At 39.0% G+C, this 24109-nt stretch overlaps 1 protein-coding gene and 1 long non-coding RNA gene across 3 annotated transcripts in view; one reads left to right on the top strand and one right to left on the bottom strand.

The window, feature by feature from the left end:
* The window catches only part of RPS6KA6 (ribosomal protein S6 kinase A6), an 83289-nt gene that overhangs the window by 56890 nt on the left and 2290 nt on the right, over nucleotides 1–24109 (bottom strand). For both annotated transcript variants that reach the window (XM_039487999.1, XM_039487998.1), the window contains exons 2-3: nucleotides 10728–10787; nucleotides 2991–3107 (exon numbers count right to left, since the gene is read on the bottom strand). In XM_039487999.1, coding sequence (XP_039343933.1) covers nucleotides 2991–3107; nucleotides 10728–10787 — 177 coding nt within the window. The remainder of the gene's footprint in view (nucleotides 1–2990; nucleotides 3108–10727; nucleotides 10788–24109) is intronic.
* Nucleotides 1488–22355, top strand: LOC120371773. The gene is made up of 3 exons (XR_005584569.1): nucleotides 1488–1563; nucleotides 15307–15394; nucleotides 21997–22355. It is a non-coding gene; the product is annotated as an uncharacterized LOC120371773 (long non-coding RNA).

Genomic DNA, 24109 nt, shown 5'->3' with positions numbered 1-24109 from the left:
CCATTTTGTCATGGATATTTTTAGTAAAAGTCAGGGACAGGTCTTTATTGCTTGTGACCTGTCTTTGTCATGGATCTTTTTAGTAAAAGTCATAAAAGTAAAAGGTTGTGAAGGCTAGGACTATAACGATGTTTAAAAGGGGACTGGATAAATTCATGGTGGCTAAGTCCATAAATGGCTATTAGCCCGGATGGGTAAGAATGGTGTCCCTAGCCTCTGTTCGTCAGAGGATGGAGATGGATGGCAGGAGAGTGATCTCTTGATCATTGCCTGTTAGGTTCACTCCCTCTGGGGCACCTGGCATTGGCCACTGTCGGTAGACAGATATTGGGCTAGATGGACCATTGGTCTGACCTGGTACGGCCTTTCTTATGTTCTTAATCTTCACCTTAGTCACAAGATCCCTTGATATCGCACAGGTTTCAGTACCAAGTACATTAGTGTTACAGGTAGGCAAATGTAAGGTGCTCGTACCAGAGATATCAATAACGGGGGCTTCAGTGCAAGGGGTTGGTACCTGGTAATTTCTGACTCAGTGAAGAAGTTGGTCCTGGTGTTCCGTGACTGATGCCTGAGTGGGCACCACAGGGTCCCTTCTTGGGCCTTGAACTACTCTTCTCAAATGTAATTCAAAGGTATTTCTAGTTTCTTAAGGTAGGACCCAGTGATAGAGGTCTAGACCTCTTCCCCTTAGAGATTCAGTCCTCCTTCTTCCCCCTAACCTCTGAGGTTTTAGCAGCTGTGGAGGATGATTCTTTACAAGTGCTTGTCTCAGATATGTAAACCTAAGAGCCAGTGGGAGCACTTTGAGGAGGAATAGTCAAGATTTTCACCCCCAGCCGCTTCAGGATCTGAAAAGGAGCACAATGACCTATCCAGACGAAACAATTCTAAGCAAGACACTTTTGAGTTCTCTGAGAATGATTTACAAATGGCATTTCTGTCTTGTATATACCCCATACCATGTCACAATAAGCATCTCATACATCCATCAGAAAGAGTAATTTTTAAAGCCTGGAGATGTGCGTTATAATAATGACGGAATCCCATTACCAGAAAGTCTCACAGGCAAAGAAAAGGGCTGCTTCTTATAGTAAGAAAGGAAACAATTAAAAAAAATAGCTCAACAAATCCTCTCTATTTACAATGCAATGGATAGATAAAAGTGAGGGAGGAACTCACTGCTAGTTCCAACTCATATCCACAGTAGAGACAAGGAACTAAGAGTCACTCCACCCTTTATAATCTCAGATGGAAGGCACGAGGACACTCAGGGGGCAGGCGCGGTGCCAAACAAACCCTGCTGGCCAAATGAATCCGAACTCAAGCGCTTGGGATGCAGATGCTCAGATATTGCAATGTGGACAAATTCACATTTTTGGTCAAGGAGCATCTGCAACAAAAATCTTTTCAGCAGTGAAATGTTTCATGGTATTGTTCTAACAGAGTCAGTTTAGAACTTTGACCACACTCCTGGTTTAAATATTGCATATAGTAAAAAGTTAAGACCACACAACATCCAACCAGATGACAGCTCATGTATACTAATGTAATACCTAACAAGTAAGTTAAGGACATGTCCCGGCAAAGGACTAAAGTCAACATGACAACCCCCCATAGCATCCCCATTTAAGGCTGAAACATGTTTCTCTGATCCATGCTGTATTCTATTACTAGTTCTTTCTAAACTCTAATCAAAACCCGCTTTTTCAACCTACTGTTTAATGTCATTACCTTCCTCTAAGCCCCACACAGACAGGTGGGTATCACATACATTGAATAAAAAACATTTAAAAGGCAGGAGAGACGGACTTAAGAGAAAACAGTTGGCTAAACAACAATTCAGGGGCTACATATGGCAGGTCAAACATATATAACGGGCGTTTTTACAATCATACAACAGGTATAATTAGGAGTTATGGAATAAAAGTAAGAAGGGATCATTTATGTTGAACTTCGTAGGAAACTTCTTGACAGATCTATTAGGCTGTGAAATAGTCTCCCAAGGAAAGTCTCAATGCACAGGTCAATTAAAGCTAGACTGGACAAAGCACTAGTAAGTGCACAACAGGGAATAATCCTACATTAGCAGGGAGATTGAGTAGATAAAAGACCTTTCCCATCTCTCACTTGTGAGAAAATAATGTACTCGACATTTAGAGACAGTAACTGTGGAAGAGGATAAAGGAAACTTGCCACAAATATCAAGAGATACTATATACCCTTCCACAAGAATTTTATCCTCCTGATGTGACATGGATAAGTAAATGAACCCCACTGTACATCTCTTCTGCAAGAAACTGACAAGTGATCTCAGCATGGATAACAGGAAGAATGGAGGGAAAACACCGGTCTTAGTTAGACTTAGTTATAGCAACAAAAAGGGTAAAAAATGTCTAAAGGACAAGCAAGATCAGGTTAATAGGGGGCTACTGGGCACAAGGTTTAAGTTTTCTAATACTGTCACCTCCGCACAAAAACTTGTAAGACAGGGAATAACTTCCTCAAAAACAAGCCAATTTTCACAGGTGTGTGTTTGTGGCTTATTAGACCTCTAAAAACTATGTCGGCTTTCTCTAACTCAGTCTCAAACTGCTGTCGGTAACCTGTTTCATCAAGATTAAGAATGTTTTTGTATTATTCTGCATCCAACCCTGCAGTCCTGTTACTTATAGGAAAATTACCCTTGACTTTAATGGGAGTTTTGCCTGCATGAGGACTGAAGGATAAACAATATGGTGATCAAAGGGAGAAATTCATGTCCTGCTTCATAGGCAGACTTGTAATGTACAAAGGCCTCAAGAATCCATCAGTATCCAGTGACACTGTAAATTCTACAGAAAAAAAGATGTAGTTTTGACAGCAGTCAGGAGGATTCAGAAGCTATAAAACCAACTTTAATGGAGAAGTTCATTAATGTTAACAAGCAGGACTAAGTAGCTGTCTATTAGAAGTAGAGAATTGGAATAAAAAGGAAATTTGTATCTTACCTTTCCAAATGAACCCTGACCAAGAACCTTAAGTAATTCAAACTGTGCGGGATCTGCTTTCTCACACCCTTCTTTCACATGGTGGGTAATAGGAATTTCTTTCACATTTCCTTCATCCTGTTAAAAAAAATGAGGTGGGGGGAGGGGGAGAGGGAGGAAATCAACACAACACTGAAAAGTATTGAAATAGTTATCTCTTACATTATGTATATGCAACTATCTCCTGCATTTTGTAGATAATTACTGAAAGGGCACTAATGTTATATTTATTATTTAAAAAGTCATTTTCCTTACTGTTTATACATATTCTCCTTTAAGAATCCTGAACCTGAAGTCTGTTTCTTCACCAAATTCCCTTCCACTAAGACAATATTATTTATGGAAGGGTTGTAAGTAGATGATGTACTGTAACCATTACAAGTTTCCCAAGATGAAAGAAATTACAGCATCACAATAGAGATACTCTAGCTAAGGCTGAGGTGGCACTTCCATTCTAAATCCCTGGCTTCAGTTCCTTTTAGCTTTCTCAAAAATCATCATCTGGGGCTGAAATTTATGCTTGGCCTTGGCCAAAATATTGTTAATTAAAATTTACTGGCAATTCCTTCATCTTTTTGAGTTAACTGAGAATAGAAGCAAGAGTCCGGAACAAACAACAAATGAGGTTATTGACCTAAACAACGGAAGGATGTGCGTCATTTGGTGACAGTCAACCATATATGACTAGTTTAAATAAGCTTAAGAATTCTTCATCCAATGGAAAAGCCACCTCGTGATATGTAAAACAGTTCATAGAAAGATCAGTCTTTGCTGTGATCACTCTTTTCAAAGTTGACTACATATCTGAGGTAGGGAAGGAGATTCACCAGATCTTCAACTACTCTAGTTGCTTCTTGCAAGGATGGCACCTTCTCTCATAAGCAGTGCAGATGACAGCATGAAAATCTGTGGTGCAGCACGACAGCAGCTACTATTAAGAAAACCCTGGGAGCCAAGGTGAAACCAAATGAAATGATGTATTGCTGATGTATTTAACCCGAGGTGAATGAGAGAAACTTCTGGTGAGCCACACAGTTAGAATATCCACTAAGCATCCTTCAAATGAAGTTAAGTGCTTGGGTCTACCACAATAATAGAAAAGGTTATTTGAGCCTTGAAATATTTGAAGGTTGAAGAGATCAGATCTGATGAGAAAAATGCTGACATTTCCTGAGCACTGCAAGCAGAAGTGAATAGACTCCAGAGAATCTTGCCTGACTGGATTGAGCATTGACCTGCTAAACCCAGGGTTGTGAGCTCAATCCTTGAGGGGGCCATTTAGGGAACTGGGGTTAAAAATCTGTCTGGGGATTGGTCCTGCTTTGAGAAGGGGGTTGGACTAGATGACCTCCTGAGGTCCCTTCCAACCTTGATATTCTATGAACTGGCATTGGGCTCACTGCTTTCAAGTCCTGGAAGCGCCCAATTGCTACCCACTTCCTCCATATTAGTTCCTTACCATGCTCAGAAGCTATGTCTTGAGGGAAGATAGCTAAAACTCAGTACATACATTATGGTATTGCACCTCAGATATGGGGGTGACGGGAAGGGGAAAGCCAACCCTGCCCTTTGTGGGAGGATTGGCTTTCTGGCATCAAAATTTTTCCATGGCCAGTTTGAGGACTGGGAGAGCTACTGCCTAATATCATGCATCAAAGCTTCCAAGGTCAGGTCTAAAGAGTCTCTTGAGGCAAGAACAGATACGGAAACTCTCAGATGATCTGTGGAAGCGCTGCTGATCCTGATTGTAAGCAGGAAAAGCAGTGCTTCCTGTAAACAGTCTTTCTTCTTAAGGTCTTGATTCAAGGCATCCCCAAAAAGCATCTCCTTTGTCAAAAGCGACAATAAGATGTTGTTTTGTTTGGAACCCTGATAGCCATATTCAAAGCTAGAAGGTCCTTCTACTCAAATTAACAGGCAGGAGTAAGGAAAACAGTGTGCATGTTTCTGGGAGGAAGTATCAAAGTCAAAACCCAAGGTTAGGCGTTAACTCATGAAGCTTTATGCCCAGGCAAATAGGTTAATATTTTCCTTTGGTGCAAGAAGCTACAACTGTAATATTAAATCTCTCTTTTGTGACAAGATCATTTCTCCTTTAATTATATTAAATGCCCAGAGACTTCACTAACACAGAGATAAGGTCTCCTACTGGTTTCTCGTGCCCTTCCAGAATGAGAAGAGTGGCTAAACTTAAACTTCTGAAAGGTAGAAAATACAAAGTTAAGGTACACACCAGCCCTGGAATGTAGCTTAACTCTGCTTCTTCTGGAGCTGGCCACAACCACTGGGAATGGTTCAGTAAGGATGCTGCAAAGGTTAAACTAACAAAGGAAGTGGTAGATTGTCCATCTCTTGATGTCTTGAAACCAAGACTGTCAGCCTCCACTCCAAACCCCGCATTGCATCCAGCATTTATAGTGGTGTTAAATATATTTGAAAAAGTGTTTTTAATTTATAGGGGAGGGGTCGCACTCAGAGATTTGCAATATGAAAGGGGTCACCAGTACAAAAGTTTGAGAATCACTGCTTTAGCTGAATTGTTCGGGGACAGGCCTGGGATATGAAAGACCCTGGTTTCAAGTCCCTGCTCTGCTCAACTTGGAGTGACTTTGGATGAAAAGCTTCCCTATAAAGCAGGCAGAGCAAAGATTTGAGCATGGGTCTCCCACATCCCAAACCAGAACCCTAACCACCAGCCCACAGAGCAACACTGACATACCTTCCGCCTGTCTTCTGACAAATCTGTTTTCTCAAAAATGTTTTCATTCCACAGCAGAATGAGAAAAAAATTTTGAACCTCAAAAGCTACCACAAAACAGAACTGTTGTGCTCCAGTCAGTTCTACTGATTAGCATTTCAGCACAGCAAATATTAATCCACAAAGTCTGAGGGCATTGTAATAGGAGAAACTTTCAGATAGAAGAACAAGTGTTCAATTTCTTTCTTTTCCATTTCTTTCCACCTGTTAAGCCAGGGGAGAGCAAACTACAGTCCGCAGGCCAGATCCAGCCCGCCAGCTCCCACTGGGGAGTGAGGTCTGGGTCTTGCCCCACTCCGGTGCTCCAGCCAGGGAGTAAGGTCAGGGGCTGCACCACATGGCTCCCGGAAGCAGCTGCATGGCCCCACCTACGGCTCCTATGAATAGGGGAAGCCAGGGGCTTCTGTTCCGCATGCTGCTCCCACCCAAAGCGCCACTGCTACAGCTCCCATTGGCTGGGAACTGCAGTCAATGGGAGCTGCAGGGGCGGTGCTTGTGGAGGGGCAGTGTGCAGCGCCACCTGGCCGTGCCTCCGTGTAGGAGACGGAGAAGGGACATGACGCTGCTTCCGGGAGCTGCTCGAAGTAAGCGCCACCCAGATCCTGCACCCCTGAGCCTCTCCCCATGCCCCAGCCCCCTCCTGGCTTCCAAACCCCTCAATCCCAGCCCAGAGCACCCTCCTACACCCCAAACACCTCATCCCCAGCCCCACCACAGAGCCCTCCCCCCCAGCGCCCCACTCCCCAGCCCTGAGCCCCTTCCCACACCCTGAACTCCTCATTTCTGGCCCCTACCCCAGAGCCAGCAACCCCAACCAGAGCTCTCACCCCCTCCTGCACCCCAACCCCAATTTTGTGAGCATCATGGCCCGCGATACAATTTCTATTCCCAGATGTGGCCCTAGGGCCAAAAAGTTCCCTCACCCCTGTGGTAAGCTAAGGAAGCACAGCACAACTTACAACATTTCCATAGCCTCCACTTCCATACCACCCCTCAGTGTATTCTGATGGGAGCAGTGGTACAGCTATTTCATTTTAAAGAAGTCTGGTTCTCTCTATCAGCACAAGGAAACAGCAGATGAACCACACTGGTGCAAAATATAGACAATACATCCAAGCCTCAGTCCATCCAATACAAGAAACAAAAACGCCTTTCCAATTGGTTTTCATTCTACGCATATTAGGAATTTAAGGCTATGTCTACATTAGCAAGCTAACAGCAGCACAGCTATACCGATGCAGCTGTGTCGCTGTAAGATCACTCGTGTAGCCACTCTATGCCGACGGGAGACAGCTCTCCCATCTACATAATTAAACCACCCCCAATTAGCGGTGGTAGCTATGTCAGTAGGAAAGCGCATCCCACCAACATAACACTGTTCACACCAGCACTTCTGTCAGTATAACTTACGTTGCTCAGAAGGGTATTTTTTCACACCCCATAGCAACATAAGTTATACCGACAAAAGTGCTACTGCAGACATAGTGTAAGTTTTACTTTAAACAAAAGGCAGGAAAGAAATACTAGCAGCATTCAAGTTGCCTGGTGACAGCAAGAATTTTCTTAGTTATACATTTAACTGCCTAATGAAATCTTAAATAGCTGTTGATGCTTCACATTAAGTCAGAGAAACATTCTACTTAGAAGCCTTTCTATTTCAACAGCACGGCCTTCATTTTTGTTCCTTAATACTTAGAACATTTGCATGAAAAGAAATTTCTTAAGAGTTCATCTGCTCTTATGTTTATCACCCACCTTGAATCATTATCCTCTGACATCACAATTGGTTGCTATGGAAACTGACAGTTATTAAATGGGATCTCAGGAGAAAAATTTGTTTTTCATGCTAATGTCAATTAAAATAAAGAATAAGTTGATATAAAGCACCCTTTATAAAGGTAAAACATTTATTTTAAGAAGCAGCTTATTTTAGATTTAGTATACTATTTAGTTAACTACTATTAGAGAGTTGCAACTTGGCACCCTTGCTGAGCATGCAGAGACCTCTGCATCAAAGAATGAATAGGTAAAAAAAATAAAAGTAATGCTCAGTTTTACCTTTTGGTGCATAAAAAAATTAACGAATTCCAATGCTGCTTTTATAAATTTCAATTAGGTGAAGCAACTACCAATGTGTTACATCTGCAGTGTATTTGCTATGGGCATGTCTACACAGTTAGTGCAGCATGCCAAGGTGTGAATCTACAATACACTAGTTGCCATGCAGATGCTCCTATCAGGCACTAGAAGTTCTGTAGTGCACTTTCACTTTTGGGAGTAGCTTTGGCGAGTTAGTTTGCGGCAAGACAGTGTGCTATAGATTCACACTCTGGCTTGTGCCTATTAACTTGCCCTTTGCAAATACATTTCACCACAAAGTATAATTCCACATAATCTGACCTTGATCATAAACTTTAAATTTTAATATTTTTCCCCAAAGGGTCACACTCAGATTACAATTTTTCCCCAACAAATCTGATATTAAAACTGAAAATTTCTAAATGCTAATTTATTTTTCACCATTCCTCTTTACATTCATTTAGGTTGAACACTGAAAATATATTAACCCGTTTCTATTTTATTTCTAGTCTAGTCTCTCTCAATTACAAATCTGGTTAAGTGCTTTTGTGCTTTGCTGCCTGGGCAACAACATCCATTTCAGGGCTTAGCATGTGCCTAGCCTCGCTGACTCGCTTGCTTGCATAAGAGGTAGTTGCTTCAACTGCTCAAAGTGGAGGTAATCCAGCACCTACAGTGATACCACTATCAGTTCTGGCTTGTTTCCGGGTAATTTAGTTGCAGCGTGAGGGGTGTTGGCTCCAAGCGCCTCACAATCAGATCAAGCAAGCTCTGAGAGATTCCTTTAGTTCAGGTAAAGCAAAGGGATTTGATGCAACCCACTGCTCATCTCCATTTACCATGTGGAACAGATTTCTACCAGATTGGAGGCTGTTTACTCCATTGTGCTGGAAGATGTACAAACATAAAATAAGAGTTGCTGCCCCAGGCTTACAATTTACACCACTTAAAGACGACTCAGATATTTTGGTAGTAATGTAGTAGCGCACAGACTGGCTATTATTACATAAAAGGTCTATTTGACACCTCTTCTCCAGGGGCCCATCCAGAAGCTATTGATATATTTGCTGAGAAATTACTTTTCCCATTATAAATTTAGGCTTTTTACTGTGGGAAAAGTACCAATATTCAACATGTTTTGGGGATGTAACTTGACTAAACATTGGACAGGATCTGTCTTTGGTACAGTATTTCTAAAAAAGGCCATCTTCAGAGAAAGGTCAAAATGACTATACCTTTGTTTTCAACAGGCAGGTTACACAACTTAGTATTTATCTTATGGTACTGGTAGACACTTCAGAAGATGTACAGCCAAACTACCAAAACAATTACAGTGAAAAGGGTGGCTGAAGTTTTCAAAGTCAAAATAGTAATACATTAAGCCCTGTCACCCAACACAAGATCTGCCATAACTGACCAAACAATCTGTCACCAACAGAATCTGGTCCAATAAAAGGTATTACTTCACCCACTTTGTGTCTCAAACAATCCACACAAGTTCAGTATCCCTGTTCTAGCATCTGATGCTTCAGAGGGCATTGAAAACCACTTCATAAAAGCATCTAATCTCTCGTTTAATGTAGTATAGAGCAAGACAAAGTTCTTTCCTAATCCCCGCCAATGAGTAGCTCATGCCCTGAAGCTTGACAAGTTTTCTCCCTTTCAAATCAAACTAAATTGACTCAATAACATGGGCTAGATCAAAATATTTAAATTAAGTGGGTCTAGGAAGAGTCACAGAATATTTAAGAATTCCTAGCTAACAGCCCAGGATCCAAACAGCCCAATAAAAACAAAGAAGCCACATTTTTTTTAAGTGATAGACTGTCAGTTTTTGGGCACCCAACTTGAGACTCCTTTAAGGAGCCCGTTTTACAGAAAGAGCTGAGAATCTTCCTCAGAACCTTGAGAAGCAATCAGATGTAGAGAAATAATTGAAAATGAGCTCTGTCCCCAATAAGAAAAACATCTATCAAACTTCAGATGCTTGCTTTGAAATAAAACATCAGATATGTAGTTTTCAAGGCTTGTGGCCAAAAGATTCACTCCAGGTATCTTCAAGAATTGCACCTATAAATATCAACAGCAGAGTCAAGCTCAGTACAGGACTCTTCTACCTTCTCCTTTAACCCCAAAGAACTGAAAAGGGGGCATTATACCTTGACTTAAATGAAGATTTTATGAGCCAGTCGTCCTGGCAAGGTTATATGTTACTTATGAGGATAAGGATTATCAATCACCATCTCACCAGATATTAAGTGAACAATTTGTAGAATGCAGACAGCACAAGATATAATATCATAAAATGGCAATGATTGTTGCCCAGTTTAAATCTGATACACATCCTAGGCATGTTTCTAAGCAATATTTGGGAGCAAGATGTATACTTTCACGCCTTGATCAGGAGAATGCCCAGAAGAAGCTATGCTGAAACTGAGTGTCATAATCCAATCTACTAATCTGGAGAAGGGATAACGTTTTCCAGAAAAAAAAATGAACATGAAACATCTTCCTGAGATGCTTAGTCAGCTTTCAAAAGTCAAGAATGGGGTGCAGGCCTACTTTTTTCTTTGGAATCAGAAAACCAGAATTAATCTCTTTGCTCTATTATGTATCTATTGTAAAATCAACAGTTGAGATCATCCCACAGAAATGAAAGATTAGGAAAGGGGCTGGGTTTTAACCTGGCCTCCAACTGGAAGGCAGCCTCATTCAGTCATCTACAATTGTTTATACTGCTTGCTTTGTGGCTCAAACCATGGTGCACAATTCCTACAGTGGGTAAATTTTTTAAAAGGACTTCCCCCCGGCTCTATGCAAGCAATAAGCATCCAATACTATATTTATCAAAATGTACTTACATTGTAAGAATATGGTTCTCCTTCTTCCATGGGCTCATCCACCATTTTAAGACCATTCAGCTGGGAGGGAAAAAAGATTAAACATCAGCAGCAATGTTAGAGAGACAGGAGTAAATTAGAATAGCATTACAACACAATTCCAACAGAAATACATTAATTGCTAATCTGATTAATATTATAAAGCAAGCAAATATGAGTTGGGTTTCTGTTGGATTGACAACTGCAATTTTCAACCATGTCAGACTACAAAGAGACACCAGCTTATTCATTTAACAAACTGTTTTATAAATTTTGGTATGTTGTGCTGATTGATTGGGGATTAATTTAAAATAGAAGCTGTGCATAACACTTATGTCAGACATTGCATACAGTGCCTTCCCCACTCTTGCTTGGAAAGGTCTGCCACACAGTTTAAGAAACTGTAGTTTGACAATGAGCTAAATTTAGCATTTAAGAAGGAAAGATTATGAACAGGTCTTAGATTTATCAAGAAGTTAAAATCAAGTATAAATTCTGTGTGTACTGGAATATTTTGAAAAATAGTTTGAGATTCCATAACTATATTTCCTTAAAGTAATTTTTAAAATTGTTATATTTGCTATTATTCAAATTATCTAGATAATTTTAGTTTGGCAAACTTTGTGAGGTACTAGCATTTCTAGTGGATGAATTGAGGTCTACAGGATTTTTAAAAATTGGGAACAAAGAATTATAGATGCCACAAAGAAGGAAACTTGTCTGTGAACAGATCATTTTAAACAGCTGGTATGTAAAAACAAAAAGGGAAAATAGGAGTATTATTGTGTAGATTTAATAGAAACAATTTGGAAGAAAATGATACTAGTTTAATTAAAACACTACCCCACCTGTAACAAATCTTCCTTTTTCAGCTTCTCAAACCAACTAAAAGTAAGCCAACATACTAAACACATTTCATTTATAAAATTACTAATGTAGATGTCCTGTAGTTAAACTTTTCCCCCCTCACTAACAAAAACTAAATTTGGCTTAACAGTTGAAACTTAAACAAAAAAAATAAAAGGATATGCCCTGCTTCAACATGCAATGCATTAATTTAAAAACTGGAAAAACCTGGTGAAAAGGGTGAGGCCAATTATTCATTCTGATATAGTAATTACCATGAAATTCAAAAAACTAGTAATTATCACAACATCTCCACCCTCATGTGGCACACACATCACTCAGGAAAATGTTAAATATAAATATTATGAGAAACATGTTAGTAAACTAATATTTTTGTTTCTGGACATGAAAATTCAGGCAATACATTAGATTCCTCAGCTAAATACAAGCCAGATTTTAAATTTTACGTACTCTTTTTGGCCTATCTAAAATACCAAAAGAAAGAATAGAATGTTTACCAACACATCTTTTCCTTCACTGTTGCATGTGATTTTTTAGGAGTTTAATTCTTGAATTAGTGAAATCTGATGCAAACTAAATCTGAAATCTGGTTAGCAAGATGCAACCCAGAAAAAAGCGGTAGTATTTTTTTTTTTTTTAAATGTACACAAGATGGTGTTCAGAGCAAAAGTTGAGGTTTTGGCTAACTTCAGTCTCTTCCTAGTTTTTTTTATTTTATATATCTTTTTATCAGAGTTAGATGATTTTTTCACATTAAACAAATCTCTCTTAATTGACCGCTGGTTAATCAGATGCTAGTCAGTTCTGCCCCCTCTTCCTAACAATACGCACACACTCCACTTCCTCAAGACAGTAGATCCCTATGCTACTACCTGAAGGTTCTGGATACTTCCAAAACACTTTTAAAAATAGCTTGCTACTGAACTGTACACAAAAGTCTTATAAGTGAGAAACCTTAGAGGGGAAAGTCAACATGCTACCTGGAGCTGTGCATGTGCCTGTGCATGTGCATATACACAGAGTACAACTTCTCTCTTGTGCACTCTGCCACTTGAGATTTATCAGACTTATCAGTCTTTTATTATTATTATTTTACTTTTAAGTAAATTTAGTGTTCATAAAATTGCCATAATGATAACTCTGGAGAGTGAGCACTGTTTATCCACAACAGAAGTACAATTCAGTATAAGCAGAAGTTTCTCCATGCTATCCTGTTCTGGAGGGGCTGTTGAAGGTATCAGGTGTTACTATCAACCTCGACTGGAACGTAAAAGGCTTTGCATTCCATATACGATACCTGAACCAAACAACTACTAGTTTTAGAGGTTTTAAATAATACAGATGTACATATTCCTTTCTCCATGAAAGACATTTATTAGACAACCTTTTTGTATGCAAGTCATCATTGCAATCAATGGGTTAGTGATCTTGTTATTGATCTGTGGACGTTCTATAAGGCACTCTGATATCAACAGTAAGGTGTGGCCAAAACTTCAAGCTGGTTACCTAAAATTAAGATCCTGGATCCATATTTAGGCACCTACATTTTAGTGGCCAGATTTACAAGCATGCCAAACACCTGTAGGCCCCGATAAGAGCTCAACTTTAGGCAAGCAGGCATGAAAACTTTGGTCAACACCTAGATGTATTTTTTCCCCCAAAATCCATTATGCTGTTTGTTCAGCAAACTTTCCACACATCCTGCATATTCATACTTTTGCATTCCTGTCAACTCATATACAGTAAAGTTACCTTAATTTGACGTTTCCTGTTATATGTTTTGTCTCTCCAATACAGTATTAGTTTTTTCTGTCCATTCTCTCTTTCTTTATCTATCTTTAAAACTCACTCTATTGGGCCCAGTGAATACTAGAATATGTCACATCCCAAGGTTGTTGCTACTAAACCACAGTTTCACCTACTGAACTCTGTCAATGTGGCTGACTACTTAGACTTCACAAAAACAAGCTTTTGGCTCACCAAAACTTGACTCACCTGCAGTGTGCACTTTTAAAATAAATTTAGTTCTAATATTTTTCAGATAAGCTATCAGATCAATCCACATTAGATACATGACTGCAAATTTAAAGACTAAAATGTTGCAAACAAACATTTTCTATCATCCTCAAATTCCACCTCTCTTATCAAGCGTTTACTAGAGAAATTTCCTTTCAGTTTTAACTCTATATACCAACTTTTTAGTCCAAAGAAATATTCAAGTTTATAAACCTGGTTTTACAGTCTGACGTTGTTGGAAACTATAATGCTGGATTATTCACTTGTGAACTATAACCACCATTCCTCAAACAAATCCTCAAATAAACCCGTGGACTGTAAGCTGCAATTCAGCAGTTTTAAACAAGGGCACAAACTTTGTGCTATTGACCTACAAAAAGTCAAAATTATGACAAAATGAGTCACTAGCTTTTTAATATTCTGTAGAATTACTTACATTCAGCAAAGGTTTAATATTCAGCATTATGTATTACCTTACATAAAATGCTATACGGCAAATACTAAATAAAATATCAATCCTAACTCCCACCCTTAAAGAAAAACAAAACAAAAATACTAACTTGAATTCTGGCTTTTCAGATTACTTTTTTCAGTAGAAGTTATTACTGGCAAGTAGCTTACCCACTGAGATACATTCAGCTATTTTTAATAAGGTTTCTGATTGTTATATACAAAGGATAAAGGAATTATTCTAGCCCACCAAGTAAATAACATGTATCTATTTGGGGGGAGGGGGGGCACAAAATTAAATTTAGAACATCTAGATCCTTGGGTGCATTTATCTTCAGAAAAGAAATGTGAACTAGAAAACACAGGCTAATCCTTTCACAGGAAACTTGTGAAAGGAAACAACATAGCTAGTGAGAACCAACAAATGCCATCAGAATAAGAGACACCGGAATCACTCAGCTGTTTCAGTATTTAACTTCTTCGTAATTATTAAAAGGCTATTAAACCATCAACTCAAAAGCTAACTGCAGCAATACTTTTCAGCAAACTGTATAAATTTTAAAAAGGTGCTCTAGATTACTGGTAGTACAGATTAAAAAGAAACCTCTGCATACAAAAAGACAAGACTAAAGTGATATTATATAAGCCAAGACAACACTAATGGTGAAAACTTACTTTTTCAGATGAACAGCTCTGAAGGTCCAAACAACCTTTCAATGCAAAACTGCCTGTCTATATGAAGTTAGAGTGTAATTTGCTTTCTAATTTAAATACATTGCTACAGCTTCAGTGGATCCCGTGACTGGTTGGGAGTGCACTGTATTAATTTGGGAGACTACATTAATGGGTTTTTTTTAATTTCCTTTAAATCAAGCCTTTTGGCTAAATAGGGCCAAAATATGTCTGCTAGAGTAAAATATCATATTACACAACAGTCTGAGTTCCATAACTCCTCCAACAAGAGAAACTCTCAATGTCATCAGAGGCCCCTTAAAAAAAAAAATAGTCACAATGGTTCTAACATTACTAAAGTTGTCTCAGCTTGTTTAGTGAGTTTGTTTTGCTTTAATGTGCCTGGAGGTTTTATCCAGAAGAAGAGAAGAGCAGAAGTGGAGCACTCCAACTGGTAGACAACAATTCCAAACCATGAGGGAATCCAATTCTCAAAGGTCAAAAACTGTTTGGATTACCCCTCTACTTAAAATTCTTCATTTTGTCTTTCCAACAGAATTAAAGAAAAATAAAAGCAGCAGAAGTGGGCATTGTATAAATGCAATACCACCAGGGGTACAGGATTAAGATCTACAGTCAACCAGGTAAAGCCACCACATATAAAGGGGGGGGCTCATAAGTTTGGAACAACAGGTAGAAAAATTGCATTTAGATCATGTAAAAGTTTCTGCTAAATACTATGCTTCCATGAAGATGGTCTTCACACTTATAATACCCCTGACCATGCTAAGTCACTGCAACTATATTACTTAAGATTTACAGCTTCCCTAACATTCTCTCAAAGGGACACATCGATGAGCCAGTCCTTTATTCTGCAAAAGGGGTAGGATTTTTACAAACCCACATTAAAGTTTTAAATAAAATGTGTCTATTAAAACGTCAGTTATTTTTAAAAGGTTTTTCAAAAAAGTATACTATCAGAAAAACATGTCCTCATTTCTTTTTAAATAAAGCCTGTGCAGAACTTGCCACATTAGTGAGATTCAAAGGACAACAATATTGCTAATTAAGTTAGAGTTCCTGAGATTTGTTTGGAAAATTCCACATTTTCGTGCACAGGCAGAGTCCCCCCTAGAAGTTTCTTTCAGTTGCAATTGTTTCCTTTTTTTATTACAGCGACTTGTTCTTATTATAAAAGATGCATCAACTGTATCTGTACCCCTGCCTGAAATGTCATCACTGTGGTACCTGGTCACCTGAGTTGCATATGTTAGCTATCTTATAGTACAGGTTTTGCATGCTTCCAGAAGGGGATGTAGGCAGTGATGAGCTCCCAAAATCCTAAGAACCGGTTCCCTACCGGGTCCTCGGTGGCAGGGGGATCTTCACTCGCTCCGGGTTTTCGGCGGCAGGTCCTTCACCCGGAGCAAGTGAAGGACCCGCCGCCGAAGACCCGGTAGGGAACCGCGTGGTGAGTACAAGCCCCATGTGCCTGTCTCTCCCCCCACCCACCACCACCCACCCATCCGACCCCAACCCATGTCCTGCCCCCGACTGCCCCCCTCAGAACCCGCAATTCATCAACCCCCCCTCCTCGTCCCCTAACCACCACCCCCCAAGACCCCCCACCCTACCTGCCCCCCAGGACCCCACCCCCTACCCAACTCACCCCAATCTCTGTCCCCTGACTGCCCCAACCCCATCCACCACCACCACCTTGACAGAACCCCGGGCCTCCCACATCTACCCAACCCCCATTCCCCATCCCGACTGCCCCCACCATAACCTCCGCCTGCTCCAACCACTCCCTACCCCTTATCCAACCCCTCCTCCCAGCCCCAGCTGGCCCCCTTACCATGCTGCTGTGTAAGGATGCCATGCAGCCGTTGGAGCTTGCAGCCCCACCCCCTTACCCAGGGGTGAAAGTAAGCCACTATGCCCCTGTCCCCCCCCCCAGTGGCCCGGCTTCCCCAGGGGTCTATTTAAAGGCCCCAGGCCCTTTAAATTGCCACCAGAGCCCCACTGCTGGACCCTTGGGGTAGCGGGGCTCTGGGGGCTATTTAAAAAGTCCAGGGCTCCCACTGCTTCTACTGCCCCGGCCCTTTAAATAGCCACTGGAGCCCCACCGCCACTACTCCAGGGCTCTAGCGGCTATTTAAAGGGCCAGGGCGGTAGAAGCAGGGGAGCCCCAGGCCCTTTAAATAGCCCCCAGAGCCCTGGGGTAGCGGGGGGCTCCAGGGGCTATTTAAAGGGCCGGGGCTCCAGCTGCCTCTGCCGCCCCGCTCCTTTAAATAGCCACTGGAGTCCCGCCGCTTCCCCCAGGGGTCCGGCAGCTCTGTGAGTGGGGGAAGCAGGGGAGGAGCCAGGGGAGCCTCAGCCTCCCCAGCTGGGAGCTCAGGCGGACCAGATAGGGCGGTCCCGCAGGCCGGATGTGGCCCACAGACCGGAGTTTGCCTGCCCGGCCACTCCTTTAGGAACCAGTTCCACACGGGCTTCTAAATTTAGCAACCGGTTCTTGCGAACCAGCTCCAGCTCACCACTGGATGTAGGTATAAGTCTCACATGACACTGTTAAATAGGTCTGGATGTAAAGCAGGAATTCCATTTTGCAAAATATTGAGATTGACATTTATTTTCATTCTGATGTGGAACAAAAACAGACCTTTCAAAAATTTTAGCCAAAAAAAAAAAAAAAAGCACCCCAGAACAATCATCAGCCCAATGACTATGGCATTCACATGGGATGTGGAAGATGCTGGTTCAAGTCCTGTTCTGCCTAATCACCAACTATAAAAATCTTCCTTTGGCCCAATGAATATTTAACTATTCATACAAAGTGGAACAACTACAACAGTAGACCAGCTCTATAGCCTGTGGTTATGACACTCCTCTGAGAAGTGGAAGACCCAGGTTCAAGTCAATCATTCACTGGGCTATTGGCTATTTCTGTGTCTCCCTCCCACTCCCTTCCAATTGTTTTGTGTAAACCAATACATTTCCAAGAAAAGTGGTGTGTTAAAAAAAAAAACAACTTTCCACCAAGAAAAAAAAATAAAAAAATTCTTAACTAGCTCTAATAGTAAGTGACCAAATGAGGAAGTGAATTATAGAAGTTATTAGGGTCACTATATATGGAACTCAGCCCTAACTATGAGTCTTGAATAGAACCTCCGCAATACCTGGAAGGATAGATGAGACAAGGAAGAGGATGGTTCAGTATCTAGGACACGAACCTAGGACTCTGGTTAAATCTTCTGCTCCACTTAATCTCTTAGTCTCTCTCTGCTTCAGTCTCTATCCATAAAAATGGGGACAATATTACCTCCACTCACGGCATATCAAGAGAATCACTACATTAAAGATTGAGACATGCTAAATACTACAGTAACGAGGACCATATGTTTAATTTAAGTAGATAGGGAAGATTTGGGCTTTGTGGCTCACAGCAGTCTATGTAGCTAAAAGATGTTAACATTTCTTAAGTCCTTTGTATACGACACATATAACTAAGTTATTGGGGCAAGTTACAAAATGTTTGGTCCCTGATCTAAGTTCAACTGTATGAAGTATGGATGGGATCTCACCATGCCCCATAACTGGATTAAATCCCTGAATAGCCCAAAACCAAGGATTTCACCAGCTGTAAGGACACAGTAAGGCCCCTTCCACACTATAAGCTTTAACTAGATTGGGGCAGCTACACTGTAAGTGTGTCCCATATCAGTTACAGTGAGGGCCCTGCATAAATTATGATTTCACAGAGGGCATGGATGTGAAAAATGCACCCAAACTTATTTTAATTTTGTTTTTAAAGTTAAATGTCTACAAAGTCTTTAATGCGAAGGTGATTTTATTGTTAGTCAATTTCAAGGACAGAATGAATTTCACAAGTATTCTTTGCCAAAATTAACTAAGTTTACTGGTAAAATTCATTCCATTCTCAAAATTGGCTAAATTTAAATTGAAAAATTCTTTGTCCGTTTTATGATGGAAAGACAGTAGTTTATAGAACAGTATTTTGTGTACAGAAGGAAACTGTGATCCATAATGGAAATGCAGAAAAGAGGTAGTATAGCACCCGGATAATTGTGTTTACTGGGGTTATTGGAAGACAGAGGATGGACAATGAAACAGGTAAGATTTAAAGTTAATGGGGATGTATTTAACTTGTTCCTTAACTTAATGAAGAGGTCTAAATATGTAAATCATTTACTATCCCAGATGACAGCTGTGTTAACTAGCATATAATGATATTCTTTCAGCCAGAGCTGCAGCAAAGTTTCTTGCAAGCTATCCTGGTGGACTACTTCAAGTCCTCTAACTGAAAAAACCAGCACTGGTCTTTTCAGAGGTTCATACTCCACAACAAACAATTCCAAGATAAGCTACCCCAACTTCTCAAGTAGTAACAAAAACACTAATACCCATTATTATGGTTTGTAGTTCCACAACTAGCATTAATTCACTGGTTTCAGATACCATTAAAAGTATTTGTGTGCTTAGATATATTTGTAAAACCTGTTCTCATTTATGTCCATTTTCACAAAGTTGTCTATCATTGTGGTGCCTAAGCACTGACATCAATTCACAAGTTATAAACTACTACTACGCCTCTCAATTCTTATATCTTCAAAAACAGGTTATAAGTCTTGTAAACTTTCAGCCAAACACAAATTTAGGTACTTAATTCACCTTCCCAGACTGCCAATATTCATAACAGTTGTATGCCTAGTCTCTAGATACTCTGCCAATAGGGTATACCAGTAATGGTTCAGTATTTAACAAAATAAAAAAAGAAATTTAAAAGGATGTCTTATAAACAGCAGCCAAAATCAAAGCGATGCACAATTGTTTCAGACTGATACAACAATGAGCACCACAAAAAAAGATGCAAAGACTTGGCACAACAACAGAAATAGTAAAGCTTAACTCATATACATAACATATTTACCTTTTCCAAAACTAACAGCATTATCTTAGGTAAATATCCCTTTTGTTACGGTTGAATAATTTCATTTCTGGTCTCTGTTATTCTGGTTTATTTCCTTGTGGATTTTAACCAATGAAGAGAGAGTTTTCCCATATACATATCTATTCTTCAAAGAGCTTACAGCATGGGTAAAACAATTTACAAAACTAATAGATGTTACCTGAAGAGCCTGACAGATGTAATAAACCAAATTAAAAGACATAGGATTTTGAAGCTAACACTAATTCTAATTTTGCATAGTACCACCTTTATTTGATTAAAGGTTGATTAATACCCAATTTAAGTACCTCTTTGCATTTCTTAATTTATGTGACATTTCCAAACAGAGAAAAACTTTTAATTCCCCCTTACTCTCCTCAAAAGAAAATGCTAAAGTACTACAAGAATTCTGGAATAGTATCACAACACAAAAATGCAATATTAGTACAAGTAAATTATTAATTTTAAAGATTGACCTTGAAAACTGAATATATGTCATAAACAAACAAGTTTACTTATGTTTCTTAGTAATGCCAGAATTCTCTTGTCTTCTATGTGTATGTGGCTAGCTTCTCTAGAATCAGTGAATTGTTCAATATAATATAATTGTTCAAAAACACGTCACATCTAAAAGACCCAATCCACACAACTCCTTGGAGAGTTACAGCTTTTGGTAGGTATATGGAGGCCTTCTTGCATTTGTACATAAAACAGTTCTCTTTACAATTAGTTTTGAGGTTCTGAATACATTGTGGACATAAGGACAATGTTCATTTTGCTTATATTGCCCAATCTATTAGTGACTGCAATAAGTTTTCCACTTTTAAACAACAATCAAAACTGTTTGCTGAATGTCAAGAAGTTAACAGCATCTTCTAATCTTACAAGAACTTTAAAACCCAAGTATGTTTTGGTATGGGCCTTTGAATAGAAGGGGTTCATACGGAACAGGATTTCAGGTTTTGTTGAATGATTTTTTTTAAATAAAACTTAATCTGTTTCAATATGAGAAAGTCAAACATTTGTTATAGATATGATAACTAGAAACACAAAGTGAAATAGATTTCCTAGTGTTATTTTACACTATTTCTCTATGGAAATATACAAAAGCACAATGAAAGGCATCCTACAAGTTTAATTAACCTTCAAAAAATAGAAGCTTCTTTTGGTATGAGTAACTTGATGAAATTCACTTGACTTACCCTTAAAGAAAAAGTGGCCATAGCCACTACAGCCACTATAAAGGTGACCTGAAAAAGAGGTTATGACCTGTTTCTTTCTTTAAGGTGTATAAATAAGATTAGAAAAATGTCCTAACTCTCCCCTCACAAAAATATCCACTTTTTTGTTTAACGTAAGTTCAATCCTTGATGACTGTTTCCAAGGGAGAGTCAATGGACAAATAAAGCAGTACATCAAAGAAAACATATGTGAAACTGGATAGGAAAGAGGAAGTTATTTTTATTTAACATGTTGTTCCACATTTAAGTAAAGCTCCTGAACACACACGTAGATAAAAAGTAGTTTCTTTTTGTGTGTGTTTGTTTTTTGGAAAAGATTTGACACCAAATCTCTTTCAATAAGAGCTTTAAAAAGATCACAATGTACATATAAAGAGCTCTGTCATACTACCTTTCAGACCACCTTTCAGGTGTTTTATACATCATAAAGAAGCAAATATAGGGCACAACCTCTCCTTCAGATTCCTCCTAAATTGGCTGTAGGGCCAACTGGAATGAATGGATAAGACGTAATTCAAGTGGACCAAAAAGTCAAATGAAAAAGGCATGAACCAAACTGAGAATCTCGCTCTGACTCTTATTGTTTCAGGACAAGCAGATCCTTGCATTCACATGGAACTCCACTAGCTCCAATGGGGATTTGGCCAAACAGATCAAACTGTAGGATCAGAGCCAAATTCTCAAAGTTCCATTCATGTTCTCATCTTGGGAGAGAGATTACATTTGTAGAAGAACTATTAAAAAGGACATGGCCGACATGACACTTTAAACAGTGTCCTGGTCATTTTCACGTTCTAGTTCCCATGAGTATACTTCTACTACTGCATATATATTTATAAGCAAAAACTTAGTTTTCATCTATTTAACATCATGAAAACATTTGTGTATATTGACTGTTGTAAAAATATATTTCATTTACCATACATATGAAGCCTAAACTACTAGACAGAGATTCTTAACTCAGTCATTAAAAAAAAAGACAGTTTATAGGAAACAATGTCATTGATTACTAAGTGACTTCTCATTTTTGTTACAGTAACATAAGAACTACCACACCAGATGAGACCAGAGTCCATTTAGTCCAGTGCCTCTGATGCTTCAAAGGAAAAGTGCAGAAAAAAAATGAAGTAGGCAACTGTGGAATAAATTATCCATAGGGAAAACTTATTTCTAATTCCTCTGAGGTTGGTTTTATGCCTTGAAACAACAGTACTTCCCATAATAAATATTTTATTTCCCCCCTAGATTGTCAGTTCAAAAAATAAGTGCCATTTTATTGGAAATGTATTTATCTACCTTAAAACATAAGATTAAATTTAGCCAACAAGCATATCCTCAAACATAATTTCTGAATGGTCACCTTAAACTATTTAACCCAATGGACTGGAGCACTGATACTAGAGTAAATGGCCTGCCCTGAAAAATTTTATTGAAAAGTCATCACTATTAACTCCTTGCAACTCCATAGATCCATGGTCACTTTAGAGTTTAGACCCTCCAAATCGAAAACATGAAGTAGCATGATGCAGTACAAACTAAGGTTAATTCTACATGTTTACATACAGGATCAAACCCTGCCAATATAAAAAAGATTTAACTCAAAATAAACTACAGTTTAAACCCAGTTACTGAGTGAACAGGGACTTCCTAAAAAGAACTCAAAAATGTTACTGTACTATTAATACAAAATAGTATATTGCAAAATGATAAATATTTGCATTTTTAGTTCATGAAAATGCAGCTGCAAGGAAAAGTCCTTTATGCATTTAAAACATAAAAGGAGAATATAAAATAAAGACTGTTCGGCAAATGCAATTTGATTTTAATATCAGGTATACTAATTTCTGTTCTTGAATTACAGTGCATCCAAAAATCTAAGAGAGAGTAGTGTGAATTCATAACAAACAGTTCATTAGTCTTACTATCTGTGATTCATCCTAAGCCATTTATGATTTCCCAAGTTAGTTATTTACAAAAGTTATTCACTGAATCACTTCACACAATTATCGGCCTTTTAATTGTACAGTTTGTTATAAATATTCAAAATTAGAAATCTGAGCTGTTTTGGTTGGACATATGTCACATGGTACGTTGGCTTCCTGAGCATAACTCTTGGAATCAGGTTTCTAACAATGGCCACTGCCAATTTCACATTTCTTTCTTTAGTCCCAACCCAGCAAAGCACTTAAGCACAGCATAGCCCTGCTGTAGTCAGTGTGAGCACTGAGGCTAAAGCCTGTCTTCTCCAAATATTGCTGCTAGCAAACTCATGTGCTAAAATATTTGTGGAAAGCTACAACTGAACACAGTCAAAGAAAGTCAGCTAACAAAAACTGCAGTATTTGTCCAACTATAAGCGACCACAACAATGTAAAGTATGTACATTTAAAAGATGTGCAAGTTTATGTACGAGTTTATGTTTATGTAGTTACCTATAAGACCACCTGAATTTCACCTTTTTAAAACACTGATATATTACAGTACTAGCTGAAAACAGCTGAATGATGGCACAAATTCTTCAGAATAAAAAAAGATTTATTGCTTGAGATGCAGTTCTATTATTTTAACAAATTGTAGTATAAATACAATCTTCATACAACCTGCAACTGAATGTTTTTATCCAGACATCCATTGTAACTATTATAATAGTTATTTTTCTAAATTACTTAGATACATAGACTGTGATTAAGTATTAAATCACTAGAATATTTAAGAGTGTGTACAGCTATAGTAATTACAGTGCTTAGAAACAGCACTCTGTGGACACACTACAGAAAAAGAATAAAATACAACAGAGTTAAAGGCTCCCTCTGGTTTTCTTGCTGAAATGAAGTACCATACTTTTTTATGTATAAATGTGCATTATCGGATAATATAACTTCTGCAAGATCCTCCAAAAACAATGCCTCATTCCCTCCAAACCCTTAATATCCCAGGCATATTTTATGTATGTTTGTACTTAAGAGACGCACGGTCTCACTAAGTACAGCCCGATGTACCACAGGAAGTGAGTGAGACCTGTTTTTAGAAGCTTTACTTACAAAACATCTTCCATATGTGTAACATGTAAATCAATCCCTCAGACACATATGTGTGATCATTCAGTTCAACGGGCTGACAACTCTGGAAACCCAGGTTCCAATGCACTT

Source organism: Mauremys reevesii, linkage group 9 (genome assembly GCF_016161935.1).
Source record: "Mauremys reevesii isolate NIE-2019 linkage group 9, ASM1616193v1, whole genome shotgun sequence".
NCBI lineage: Eukaryota > Metazoa > Chordata > Testudines > Geoemydidae > Mauremys > Mauremys reevesii.
The sequence above is the reverse complement of the archived record's forward strand: the minus strand, read 5'-3'. Positions and strand labels throughout refer to the sequence as shown.